The 12,509-nt window shown below is 38.7% G+C and overlaps 1 protein-coding gene across 5 annotated transcripts in view; it reads left to right on the top strand.

Moving 5' to 3' along the window:
* The window catches only part of DENND1A (DENN domain containing 1A), a 496,855-nt gene that overhangs the window by 197,112 nt on the left and 287,234 nt on the right, over positions 1-12,509 (top strand). Inside the window, exon 2 of one of the 5 annotated variants that reach the window (XM_088019126.1) lies at positions 3,676-3,737. The exons of the other annotated variants lie outside the window; for them this stretch is intronic. Within the exon in view, the coding sequence (XP_087875252.1) occupies positions 3,691-3,737 (47 nt within the window). The 5' untranslated portion in view covers positions 3,676-3,690. The remainder of the gene's footprint in view (positions 1-3,675; positions 3,738-12,509) is intronic. 5 annotated transcript variants of the gene reach the window in all.

Here is a 12,509-nt window from a genome sequence, read left to right as displayed (position 1 = left end):
CTCTAGGTCATTTGCTAAATAATTCTGCTTACTCATTAACCAAGTGTGTATTAAGTACCTACTTATTTAGGCATTTACGTGAAGGAAGTGGGAAGGAAGTTCTTTGGATGGGTGAATGAATGAATGAGTTGTACTTTCTGTCTTCAGGTAGCTCCCAGTCCCTTTTAGGATGGTCTGACCAAGGCAGTTTTTATACGAGTTTTAGAACCTTATGCTGATGAGATATGCTCCCAACCCAGGGTCTCTAAGCCACAGAGTTACTTTTTGCGACAATTTTGTATTCTCATTTCTCTTGCTCATCCAGAAAAGCTAAATTGTGAACAAAATATATTTTAGAAGTGAGTGAAAAAAGAATTTTTAGGAAGTCAGTAAAATCTGTTGCTGAGAAATGTTTGTTCCTGGCAACCAACCTGAAGACTTTTATTATGGAGAGAGAGCCTAAGAGGGAATCCATTTTCAATTTATCTGTCCCCCTGCCCCCAGCCCAGTTTTCACCATTTTTATAGTTGTGGTAACGTATAGGCATGGGACAGTGTATGAGATCATGTTGCTTTTCTCATGCCACAGCATGGCTCTCTCTCCGAGAAGCCCTGGCTCTGAGAGGTTTTGTCCTCCCAACCTGGTGAGCCCAGGTGGCCTGGGGGACGCCACCTGCACAGCCTCCCACACTACTGGGGCTCATGTCTGTGACTGAAGCAGGCTCAGCTAAAATTCAAGAGGACAAGCCCACCAGGATGACTTTTTTGGAGTGTTTGAGGGTGAGCACTGGGTTACTACCACCCAGGCTGATCCAGCTGCCTCTATATTCTCCAGCAGATAATAATGCTGCTACTTTGTCTTTACTTGATCAATTCTAACGTGCTTGCTAGGCAAGACTGCTTCTAATTATACACACTAGTTTTAAAGTAATTTCAGAAGTAAATTCCAGTTTCTAGATAGCTTTTGTGTGTAAGCCATTGGTCTAGCTTTAAAGAGGGACATCATTTTAGGATTTGTTTTTAACCTCCTCTCCCTGTATGAAAAAGTAGAATGGCAGAATCCTGTCTTAGAGTCAAATCTCAGTTAATCTTTTTTTTTTAAAGATTTTATTTGAGAGAGAGAGAGAGAGGAGAATGAGAGATTGAGAGCACGAGAGGGAAGAGGGTCAGAGGGAGAAGCAGACTCCCTGCTGAGCAAGGAGCCCAACGTGGGACTCGATCCCGGGACTCCAGGATCATGACCTGAGCCGAAGGCAGATGCTTAACAACTGAGCCACCCAGGCGCCCCTCAAGTTTAGTCTTTTTTTTTTTTTTAAAGATTTTATTTATTTATTTGAGATAGAGAGAATGAGAGATAGAGAGCACAAGAGGGAAGAGGGTCAGAGGGAGAAACAGACTCCCTGCCGAGCAGGGAGCCCGATGTGGGACTCGATCCTGGGACTCCAGGATCATGACCTGAGCTGAAGGCAGTCGCTTAACCAACTGAGCCACCCAGGCGCCTTCAGTTAATCTTTTATGAACTATATAGTTCATAATAGTTTACTTCCTGGGCAAAATAGTTCACTTCCAAACTTCCGTTTAGAGATAGTAACATTAATTAATTAATTAATCAAATTATCCTCATTGCTAGAATTAAATATAATATATAGGAATTATTGACAGATTGTAATGCTTTAGGATAGTCCAGGCTTTTCATGTTTTCACTCTTAATCTTTAGTTCAAATTTTAAAATTTATTCACTGTATTTACTGTGATTTGTGGGAAAACTGTATAGTTTGAAATACCATAGTAAGGAGTTTGTGCAAAGCTATGATGAAAAGCCTGAAGTCCCATTGCCCTACTCCTATGAACAGTTGCTGTGAAGAAATGGAAATGTTATTCTGAATTGACCTAAACCAGTGGTCCTGCGCTCTAATCTCTGATTCCCAGATGATAACAGATGTCTCTTAAGTGATTCCAGGTGTTCTGAACATAGTGAAATCTCTTATCTGCCACCTCCACAGTTACTCCTTAAAGTTCTTTTATATTGCCTCTTTAATAGTATTTGAAGGATCGGGGTTCCTTGACAGCTGTTGGAACTCTTAACTCCCTACTTGAAGGGACGCTGCTTTTAGTCCTCAGGTGATCTCCAGACTTTCATGCTGTACTGTTTGATTCGAGCCCACATGCCAAATAGTTTTAATATGTTCTCCTTTTTTATTAAACAGATTTTGTCATGTCCAGGAGATTTCCTGCCGGTAGCAGCTCTAACTTTTTCTCACCATCAAGGCTTTCCCTGCCCCTTGTTAACTCTCGGCCAGGGATTTTCTGCATACTTCTGTTCACAGTATTCCTGGTGGCATCCTATATGCTAGGAAACCTTCCCTGACCACCTTCAGAATTCAGTACTCCCTCTTCCATAATTTAGAGTGTTTCATGCATACTTGCAGGTTCAGGCCTTTCAAAGCCCACATTTAACTTTGGGGGAAGTTCTCACGTGTCAAATCTGAGCTTCACTTCTGTAGCAGAAGTTGAGGTATTTCGGTAGAACATTCTGTCAAATACGATGGAAATTCAGAAGGCAGAATGATGTAGTTAGAGAGCTGAACTTGATGTCTAAGTTCAGCTCTACATTTTAACAGCTTTTTGACCTTGGGCTCGTACTTTGCCTTCCAAGTTTTCTCACATTAGGCTGTATTGGTTTTGTTTTTATCCTCTCTTAAACCCAAAGAAGGGAAGTATTGGCTTGAGATGGAGGAGACAGAGACATTTCCTATGTTTCAACAGAAGGGGAGGAGGAAGAGATGGGCATACATTTTTGTGTACATCCAATGTCTGGCCATGTAATCATGGTGGTAGTAATGGCTGGTATTTATGGCATGCTTCCTCTGGGCCACACACCATTCTAAATACTCCAAATATATTATTTAACTTTCATACAATCCTGTGAGGTTGGTGCCACTCTTATCCCCAATTTAGAAAGGAATAAACAGAAGCACAAATTAACTCACCCAAAGGACAAGGTGAGAATAAGGACATAAGTGATCTGGTTCCAGAGCCCAGACATCCAGTGGTGGTCAATACTTATTGAATACATGTGTTTTTGGAAAGTTGAGGCAATTCCTGTCTGTTAGCTTCTATTTTCTTGATGAAGTAGGTGGTGCGATCAGACACTGAGAAGGAAGAACGTGTGTGGAGATGAGATGTTTGAGTGGAGAATGGAGAAGATGTAAAATAGTTATGTAGGCTGACTAGTGAAAACAGAATTGCTGGATGGTGTTGAAGGCTTAGTTGATGCTGTAGGTTCTATAAATGTAGAATTTTTAGAGATACAATATGTTTGGGGGGAATTTATTCCCCAGCCATGCTTATCAGCCTAAATGTAGGCACAAAGGTAAATAGTTGTATTCATTCAGGGATTAGGTGTTTTCCATGCATATGTGATGAAAGGGAAAGAAACATGGGCCTTTAATGATGGACCACAGAACTAAGCTAAGATAAGGCAGCAGTGAAGGACGAAGGGTTTAAAAAAAAACAGGGAGGAATGGTATGGGAGGAGTTGTGAGATGAGCCAACATGAAGGATAGGAAGAAACTAGTTTCAAAAGTGGGGATTCTGAATTAGTGATTTCAGAGGCAGAGCAGGTTTGGCAGTGGCAAGGTCAAGGAGAGACTAAAGCCAAATTTACATGCTGAATTTTCTTTTTTTTTTTTTTTAGATAAGCCACCTTTAGATGATTCAACAGGGCAGCTGCACTTTGGGGTTATCTTTCTCTGGCTGGTGAGTGAGCAGTAAGGGTTCCTGGAGTGATAGTTTTGTTGAACTCAGGCTTGCAAATTTGGCATTCAAACTCTGACAGTGACTTCTCCAGTGTTAACTGAACAAAAGGCCCTCAAACTCATAATGCATGTGCCTTGGTAGAGAATTAGGTTGGTGGCATTAAAAAAAAAACAAAAAACAAAAAAACAACCAAAATCTCTTGCACCAGAGTGCTCTGTAATTACTTTATCTTAGTCTTTATAATGTTAAATGCATGGTTTTTAATTAGCAAAGGTAAGTTTTTATGAATCTGAGTAGTATTTACATAGCTAGGTAAGGAACTGGGAAGCTCATAAGTATTTTGGAGTTGGGCTATCAGCATGGTTTGATGAAAAGAGCATTAATCTGAAATCAGAAAGACCTGAGTTCAAAACTTGTTTTACCAAGTGCTACCTATTCTCCATCTGTAGCAGTAATTTTTTTTTTTTTTTTTTTTGAGAGAGAGAGAGAGCGCATGAGCAGGATGGAGGAGGGACAGAGGGAAAGGGAGAGAGAGAATCTTAGCAGGCTCCTGAGATTATGACCTGAGCCGAAATCGAGTCGGTTAATTAACCGACTGAGCCACCGAGGTGCCCCCCTGTAGTAGTAATTCTTATTAATTCATTGAGTTGTGGCAAGCATTAAGTAGCTTGTGTAGGTAAATGTCTGGCACATAATAGCTGCTGAACAAATGTTAATTTTCCCTTTCTAAGACCCCATTTCCCACCACTCCAGTTAATTTTAGATCATTGGCTTGAGGAAACCTTGGTTTTTCAAGTTCATTAGAAATTCTGAGTGGAAAGTTTGTCATACATTTTCCAGCTTTCATGAGTGTGGCCAAAGATTAGGAGAGGTAGGTACTGTCAGAAATATAGTTGATAATGTAGACATATTTGCCAGTATTGGCCCCTACAGTGGTTTGCATATATGGGTGGATAGTAGCCATTTTTGAGCAGGCCCACACACCTAGGAGGTAGTAAGCCTTGATGCTAGAGGAAGGTGGGTATTTGCAGAATACTTAATAACAGGACATGGGGAAGTGCCCAGGGGAGGGGTGCATGGAGTAAGAGACCTCCGATATTTGTTCCCTGAGGTCAAGTTTAGAAGTAGCAAAGCAGAATCGGTGCCAGGCCAAGCAAGGGAAATCACTTTGGGGAGAATAAGACAGGGAAGGCTTCGGAGCAGAGTTGATCCCAATGTGAGTCAGTTCTTGATCATTACAACAATTCCATCCAAAAGGCATGAGAACAAAGACCATACCTTCTCACCTGGAAACTGGGGCACTGGTGCTCAGAGAGGGGCCAGAGGCAGGGGCAGGGTTGGGAAAGAGAAGTCCTTGGAATTAAGGAGACCTCATACAGAGGGGCTGCTGAGCTGACAGGAGACTTGTCTACTCCACTTAGGCCTCCCCCCTGATAGGGTTGCATAATGCTTGGCATCTCTACTTTTAGACAGAGAACAAACCTGACCATTTTCTATCCTGCTGGGCTGTGGAGCGACAGCTCTTGATATGCTGACCAGCTGCCTCAAGGTTGATTCCAGAGGAACAGTAGGGAACTTACTGATAGCCAAAAGGGGCTGAGGCAAAAGTAGTTGTCCCAAAACTGCAAATGAAATTCAAGTCATATGTTTAACCCAGGGTCACCTATTTATTATGTAATACCTGAAAATAAAGTGTCAACACCGGTGACATCACAAAGAAAACAAGTGATCATTTATTAAGAGATTAGAATCTAGTTAAAAGCAAAATTCAGTTTTGGGAATGTTAAAAGAGGTGGAAAGCAGAAAGCTCTAGGAGTTTTGTTTTGATTTTACTCCCAATTATGTAATCAATACATGCTCATTTCTCATCCTCCTCCCCTGCCGGATCGGAGGTGCTGTAGGAGAAAGGAGAGGCGGCACCTGGGTGGGGCAGTTGGTTGAGCTTCTGACTTTTGGTTTTGGCTCACGTCGTGGCCTCAGGGTCATGGGATTGAGCCCCGTGGGGGTTCTGCGCTGAGGGTGGGCTCTGCTTGGGATTCTCTCTCTCCTTCTGCCCCTCCCCCTGCTTGTGTTCTCTCTCTCTCTCTCTCTCTCTCTCTCTCTGTCTCTCTTTAAATAAATACTAAAAAAAAAAAAAAAAGAAAGAAACCCACACAACCCTACCATCTGCATGCAACAATTATGACATATTCTTTTAGTGTTTTTCATATACTTACAATATTTTTATATGGTTACTTTTAAAATTTATTTTTTCAGTCATGAATATATTTAGGCTCTAACGTAAATGTACAGCACATCAAAATTGAAGAAAATGACCCATGATGCCATCTACCCAGAGAACTTAGGTGTCCAAAATACTCTGCAAACAATGTATCAACATTTTCTTTGTAAATAGTTAAAATGTAAATATGTAATTAAAATAATATAGGTATAATGTAAAGGTACAATTAACCATCCTTCAATTCCAGTTTTCTATCCATGTTATCACTTTTATGCATAAATAGTTATTACATGTTATCTGATGCATATGAAATAACATATGTAAAGGTATGATAAAATGAATATTTGAGAATCAACTGCCCTACTAAAGGACATGACCAGTGACATTAAAACCATTCCTGTTGGCTACATGGACCATTTCCAGTGGTTTTTCATTTGTTTTTGTTTTGCTGTGACCAACACCACTATTAATGAACAATCAGAATAGAAATTTTGTAAGCTGCTACTTCCACATCCTCTGACCCACCTGCGAGTTTGTCCATTTATTCTGCTTTTTCTCCTGTTGTCATGGATGTACTGTCCAGATTCTTAGCAAGAGGAAAACCCTGCATCTGCACACTAGATTCCATCCTCTCTCACGGACTCAAGATGTGATTCCAGCAACTCTCTTCTTTCTATTCAGGATTATTATTTCCTTCTCTCTCTCTCTCTTCTTCTCTCCCCTCCCCTCATTGTACAGGCATGTGGCTATTTTTCCCATCTTAGAGGGGGAGGTGGGAAATCACTTTGTTAAACTACATTTTGATACCTTTCATCATGTGACCTCCAGGGACCCCTACTTCCCTGTTTTCTTGCTACCCCCCCTTTTCTATCCCCTTCACTGATTCTTAGATGGCCCCCCAAATCTTTTAACGGTTATGTGCCCCAGGACTCAGTCTTTGGACAAACTGACCTTTTCTCCTTTAAATATATTTAATCCTTTGATTATATCTAGTGTCATGTGATGGCTGTAAGTATCATGTGACAGCTCTTAAAATTAAACATCAATCTCAAGCCTGGACTTTTCTGTGAACTCCAGCTGTCTACAGCTTTGCTTGGCTGTCTAATAGGCAGTTTTATATAACATACTCAAAATTTAGCTCCTGATTTTTTGTCTTCCCCATTTCAGTTAATAATAATGCTATCTTTCCCTGTGATCATGCCAGAAACCTTAGAGCTGTCCTTGACTTCTCTCTTTGGCTCACACAATCCACTGGCAAATTTGGCTTTAGCTTACATTCAGGTATATCTAGGATGTGATCACTTCTCTCCACCTTACTGCTACCACCTTGGCGCAAGTGACCACCATTTCTTTCTGGGTTACTATAACTGGTTTCCTGGTTTTCAGTCTTAACCTCTTAGATGCACCTTTTCTCAAACAGCATTCCTTATCTGATCCCAGAATGCAGAAAAGGATTTAAATGACTGTTTTCTCGGTTCTCTCAATGAGGGAACATAAATAGTATCATTCTTGATAGAAGAGTAGTTAAGTCGTTACCTACAAAGGAATACTTAAGGCGTTACATACCGCCTACTCCCCCCCCCCAGGTTTATTGAGATACAATTGACATATGACATTGTATTAAGGTATACAGTGTAATGATTTGATACATGTATGAATTGTAAAATGATTACCATATGCGTTAAGGCTTAATTCTTTCCTTAGAACTTTGAGAAGAGAATGACAGTGTCTATAATTAGCACAGCGCCTAGAGAGATTTTTTTTTTTTAAATTGTCAGATCAGACCACCCCTTGGTCCCAAGTTCTCCAGTGGTTTCCTTTTGGAGGAAAAGTCTATATAGTACAAGGCCCAAGGTGATATGGTCCCTTACCTACCTCTCCTTATTTCATTTCCATTACTTTTCATCTCACTCCCTCTGCTCCAGCCATACTGGCCCCTGTGTTGTTTCATCTGGTCGATGTTCTTCCAGATAATGACATGATTGGTTCTCACCTCTTCTTCACTTCTTTATTCAAATGTCACTTTAGTGAGGCCTTCTCTGACCCCTCTATTTAAAATCACGCCCACATTCCTCTTCCTTGATTTGTTTCATGTTATTTTAGTTCTCTTTTTCTCATCCTTCCATTTGCTCTCATCCTAGGAAATTTGATTTCCCTGTTATCACTTCCCTCTTCATTTTGTGCTTTTTTCTTCAATATTTAACATTCATATATTCATCACCTAGATTTTAAAATCAACATTTTACTATACTTGCTTTCCCACATGTCTGTCTATCCATCAATACTTCTTTTACTCATTTCTTTTCTTTTTTTTTCTAAATATTTTATTTATTTGAGAGAGAGAGAACACAAGAGCGCAGGGTGAGGGGAAGAGGGAGCAGACTCCCCGCTGAGCAGGGATCCAGACTTGGGGCCTGATCCAGGACCCTGGGGTCATGACCTGAGCTGAAGGCAGATGCTTAAATGACTGAGCCACCCAGGCACCCCCAAAATCACATTATTTCCCAGCAGTTCAGTTTCCTCAACTTAAGGTTTAGAGTGATGATCGGGTGAGGTAATACACAAAAAATTGTATATAAATATACATAAATAATATATAAAAATTCCATATACAGTCTAGTACTTTTCAAAATGTTGATGTTGTTCTTCATTTTTTCCATCAACATGAGGTTCTGCCAATAGGTAACACAGAAAAGACAAGCCTCACAAATATTCAGCATCTCTTGGGTCTTTGCTTAGGTTTCTGCTTGTACATAGCTTTATTGTATTTCTTCCTCCTTTTACAAAACCATTGCTTTATCTGTTTTACTGTCATGTTAAGTTCAAATGCAAGTGATTGGCTATCTTCCTTTGTGGGGCATTTGTTTAACTTAAAGGTTGCCCAGAGAGTGTCCATGAGGGGTTTGCTGACTTATCTTTTCTGGGGATATTGCTCTTCATTTTTCTCTTCCTTTTCCTGTTTCTCTTCCAGTCTCTTTTCTATTTCCAATTCTTTTCTTCTCCTCCTCTTTCTTTCCATTTTTTCTTTCCTCTTCTTTCATCTTCACTATGATTCCTCTTTGATTGCTCTGGATTTTGATCACAAAGCATAGCTGCTTCTTTCTGTATAGCAAAACCTTAACTTGAAGTATCAGGAGCTTTTGAAGTGTCAGGAATCCTCTCCACCTTGAAAAGCTTTCTTCTCATGGCTTCCAGGATACCATCCTTTCCTGACTTTCCTTCTATATCAATGGCTGCTCCTTCACAGTTTTCTCTGGGGCACCTCGCTGGCTCAGTCGGTAGAACAAGCAACTCTTGGTCTCAGGATGGTGGGTTTGAGCTCTGCATTGAGTTAGAGATTATAAATAAACAAACTTTAAAATAAAAGGAACAAGGTTTTCTTTGTTTGTTCCTTCTCTTTCCTCCCACCTTTCCCCAGCCTTGGTCCTGCCCAGTTTCTCCTCTTTTACTCATTTCAAAGTAAGTTGCAGATATTAGTACACTTCACCTCTAAACACTTCTGCTTATGTATTATTAATTAGCACTCAATATTTATTTATCATTCTTGCCCCGCCTTTCTAGAGAAAAGTTATGTACAATGAAATGTATTAATCTTAGGTAAACTATTTGGTGAGTTTAAACAAATGGGTACACCTGTGTGGTCCAAGCACTTATCAAAATGTAGAACGTTACTGTCACCCCAGAAAGTTCCCTCATGGTCTTTCACAGTCAAACCCTGTGCCTGTCCCTCAAAGGAACCTACTTTTATGCTTTTCTTCCATAGAGTTTTCCCTGTTCTAGAACTTCATATAAATGAAATCATATATGCTCTTCTGTGCAAGGCTTCTTTCACTCAGCATGATGTTTTTGAGATTCATGGGTGTTGTTGCTTTATCAGCAACTCTTTCTGTTGCTGAATATTTGTCCATTGTATGATTATATCACAGTTTGTTCTTTTCTTCTGTTGATGGACAGCTGGGCCATTCCACTGTTGGGCTATTACGAACAAAGTTGCTGTGAACATTCTTATACAAGTCTTTCTATGATCACATATTTTCATTTCCCTTGGGAGATACAGACGTAAAAGTGTTGGGTCACAGGATAGTTGTATATTTAGTTTCATGAGAAATTACCAGACCTTTTCTCAAAGCGGTTGTACCATTTTTGCATTGCCACCAACAACGTATGAGAGTTCCAGTTCTGCATCTGTACCAGTATTTCGTGTTGTCAGTCTCTTTATTTTTAGTCATTTTGGTGGGTGTATCTCATTATAGTTTTAATTTGCATTTCCCTGGTGACTAATATGCACTTAATATGTTTATTGGCACATGAAGAAAGTAGTTAAATCTCTGACTTTTTCTTTACTGAGTTGTGGGAATTCTTTATGTATTTTAATACCGATCCTTTGTCGGATATATATATTGTGCAAATATTTTCTCCTAGTCTAGAGCTTGCCTATGCATTTTCTTAATAGTCTCTTTTGACAAGCAGGTTTTTTTATGTTGATGAAGTTTATTAATATTTTCCCTTTATGGTTTATGCTTTCTCTGCTCTAAGAAACTTCTGCTTACCCCCAAGTCATGCTGTTATGTTTTCTCTTATGTTCTCATCTAGAAACTTTATAATTTTAATTTTTGTGTTTAAATCCATGGTCCATCTTAAATTGATTTTTGTACCTGGAATGAGGTGCGGGTTCAGTGTTCATTTTTTTTTTCTTCCCATCTGTTTATCCAGTCTTTCAGCGTTGTTTGTTGTGAAGACTGTTTTCCTTGTTGGATTGCTTAGGTGGCTTTGTAGTGATTGTATAAGTGTGAGTCTCTTCTGTGCCATTGTTATATTTATCTTTATGCCATACTGTCCTGAGTATTGTAGTTTTGGAGTGAATATTGAAGATTGGTAGTACATATGCTCCAACTGTGGTCTTTTTCTAGATTGCTTTATATTTGCATTTGCATGTATATTTTAGAATCAGCTTGCCAGTTCTACAAAAACATCTGATTGGAATTGTATTGAATTGATAGCTCAGTTTGGAGAGAAGATGACATAACAATATTAAATCTTTTAATTCACGAACATGGCATATCTCTCCATTTATATGTCTTTAATTTCTTTCAGCAGTATATTTACTTTTCAGTTTAAAGGTCTTACATGTCTTTTGTTATGTATGGTTGTTGTTTTTTTTACAATGCTATCAACAGAATTGGTTGTTTATTGTATTTGCCAATTGTTTGCTATATAAAAGTGTATATATATTTACCACCATACATACACACACAGTTGATTTTTTTTGTATATTGACACTGTATCTTGTGACCTTGTTAATTTCGGTTATTAGCTGTTAGTATACTTTATTAGATTCTCTAGGTAATGTAAACCATCATGTCCTCTGCATATAGACAGTTTTACTTCTTCCTTTTGGATTTTTATGCCTTCTATTTCTGTTTCCTTCCTCATTGCATTGGGTGGGACCTCCAGTGCCATGTAGAATGTTGAATACAAGCAGTGAGAGTGAGTATCTCTGTCTTGTTCTCAGTGTTTTGCTATAAAGTATAATAAGAACTGTAGATTTTTTTAGAGATGCCCTTAAAGTGAGGAAGTTTTATCATGGATGTGTGTTGAATTTTGCTGTTTATTCTGCATCTATTGCTATGAACATCTGGCTTTTTCCTATATTCTTTTAAAATGGCAAATTATAACCAGTTGATTTTAAATGTTCTACCAATCCACTTGGTAATGATATTTTATCCTTTTTATATATTACTGGGCTTTGTTGGATATTTAGTGTAGAATTTTTGTCTGTGTTCATGAGTGATACTAGGTTATATGTATTGTTACATCTTCAGTATTGTTATTGGGGTTATTTTTCTTCTAGGTGTTTGAAGTTTCTGCCTTTCACATTTAAATATTTAATCCACCTGGATTTTTTTTTTTTAATGGATATTATACAGTTGGGTTCCAATTTCAATTTTTTCCCCCCATTTAGAAATCCAGTTGCCCCTGTAACATGTTTTGAATATCCATTCATTCCTCTAGGGATTTGCAGGGCTGACCTTGTCCTACATCAAGTTTTCCTATATCTTCAGGTCTTGTTTCTGGCTTTTCATTCTGTCCTACTAGCTAATTTGTATATCTCTATGCTAATATTTTGTTGCATTGACTACGATAGTCTTAATATCTGTCAGTAGAGTTTCCTCACCTTCTTTTCTTCAAAAATGTCTTGCTTTTCTTGGTTCCCTACCCTTCCAAATAAATTTTAGACTTGTATTATAAAGTTTCATCAAAACCATGTTGAGACTTTGATTAGACTTTCATTGAATATATGGGTAGGTCTGTGGTGAATTGACATCTTTGTGTTAACAAGTGTTTACAACTTTTGAACATGATGTCAGGTTTATTTAGGTGTTACTTTAATATCTTTTAATAACACTTAAAAATATATTCCATAATGATCCTGTGCATCTTTGGATCATTTTTTCACTAAGAACTTATTTTTTTGTGGGCTTATAAAAGGTATGTATCTTTAATTTTCTGTTGTGTTGTTTAGCAGTTCAAAGTATTGATCTTTTCCCGTG

Source organism: Eumetopias jubatus, unplaced genomic scaffold (genome assembly GCF_037043125.1).
Source record: "Eumetopias jubatus isolate StellerSeaLion01/CBP00866 unplaced genomic scaffold, mEumJub1_p1.0 scaffold_15, whole genome shotgun sequence".
Lineage (NCBI taxonomy): Eukaryota > Metazoa > Chordata > Mammalia > Carnivora > Otariidae > Eumetopias > Eumetopias jubatus.
This window is presented reverse-complemented; position numbering and strand designations above follow the sequence as displayed.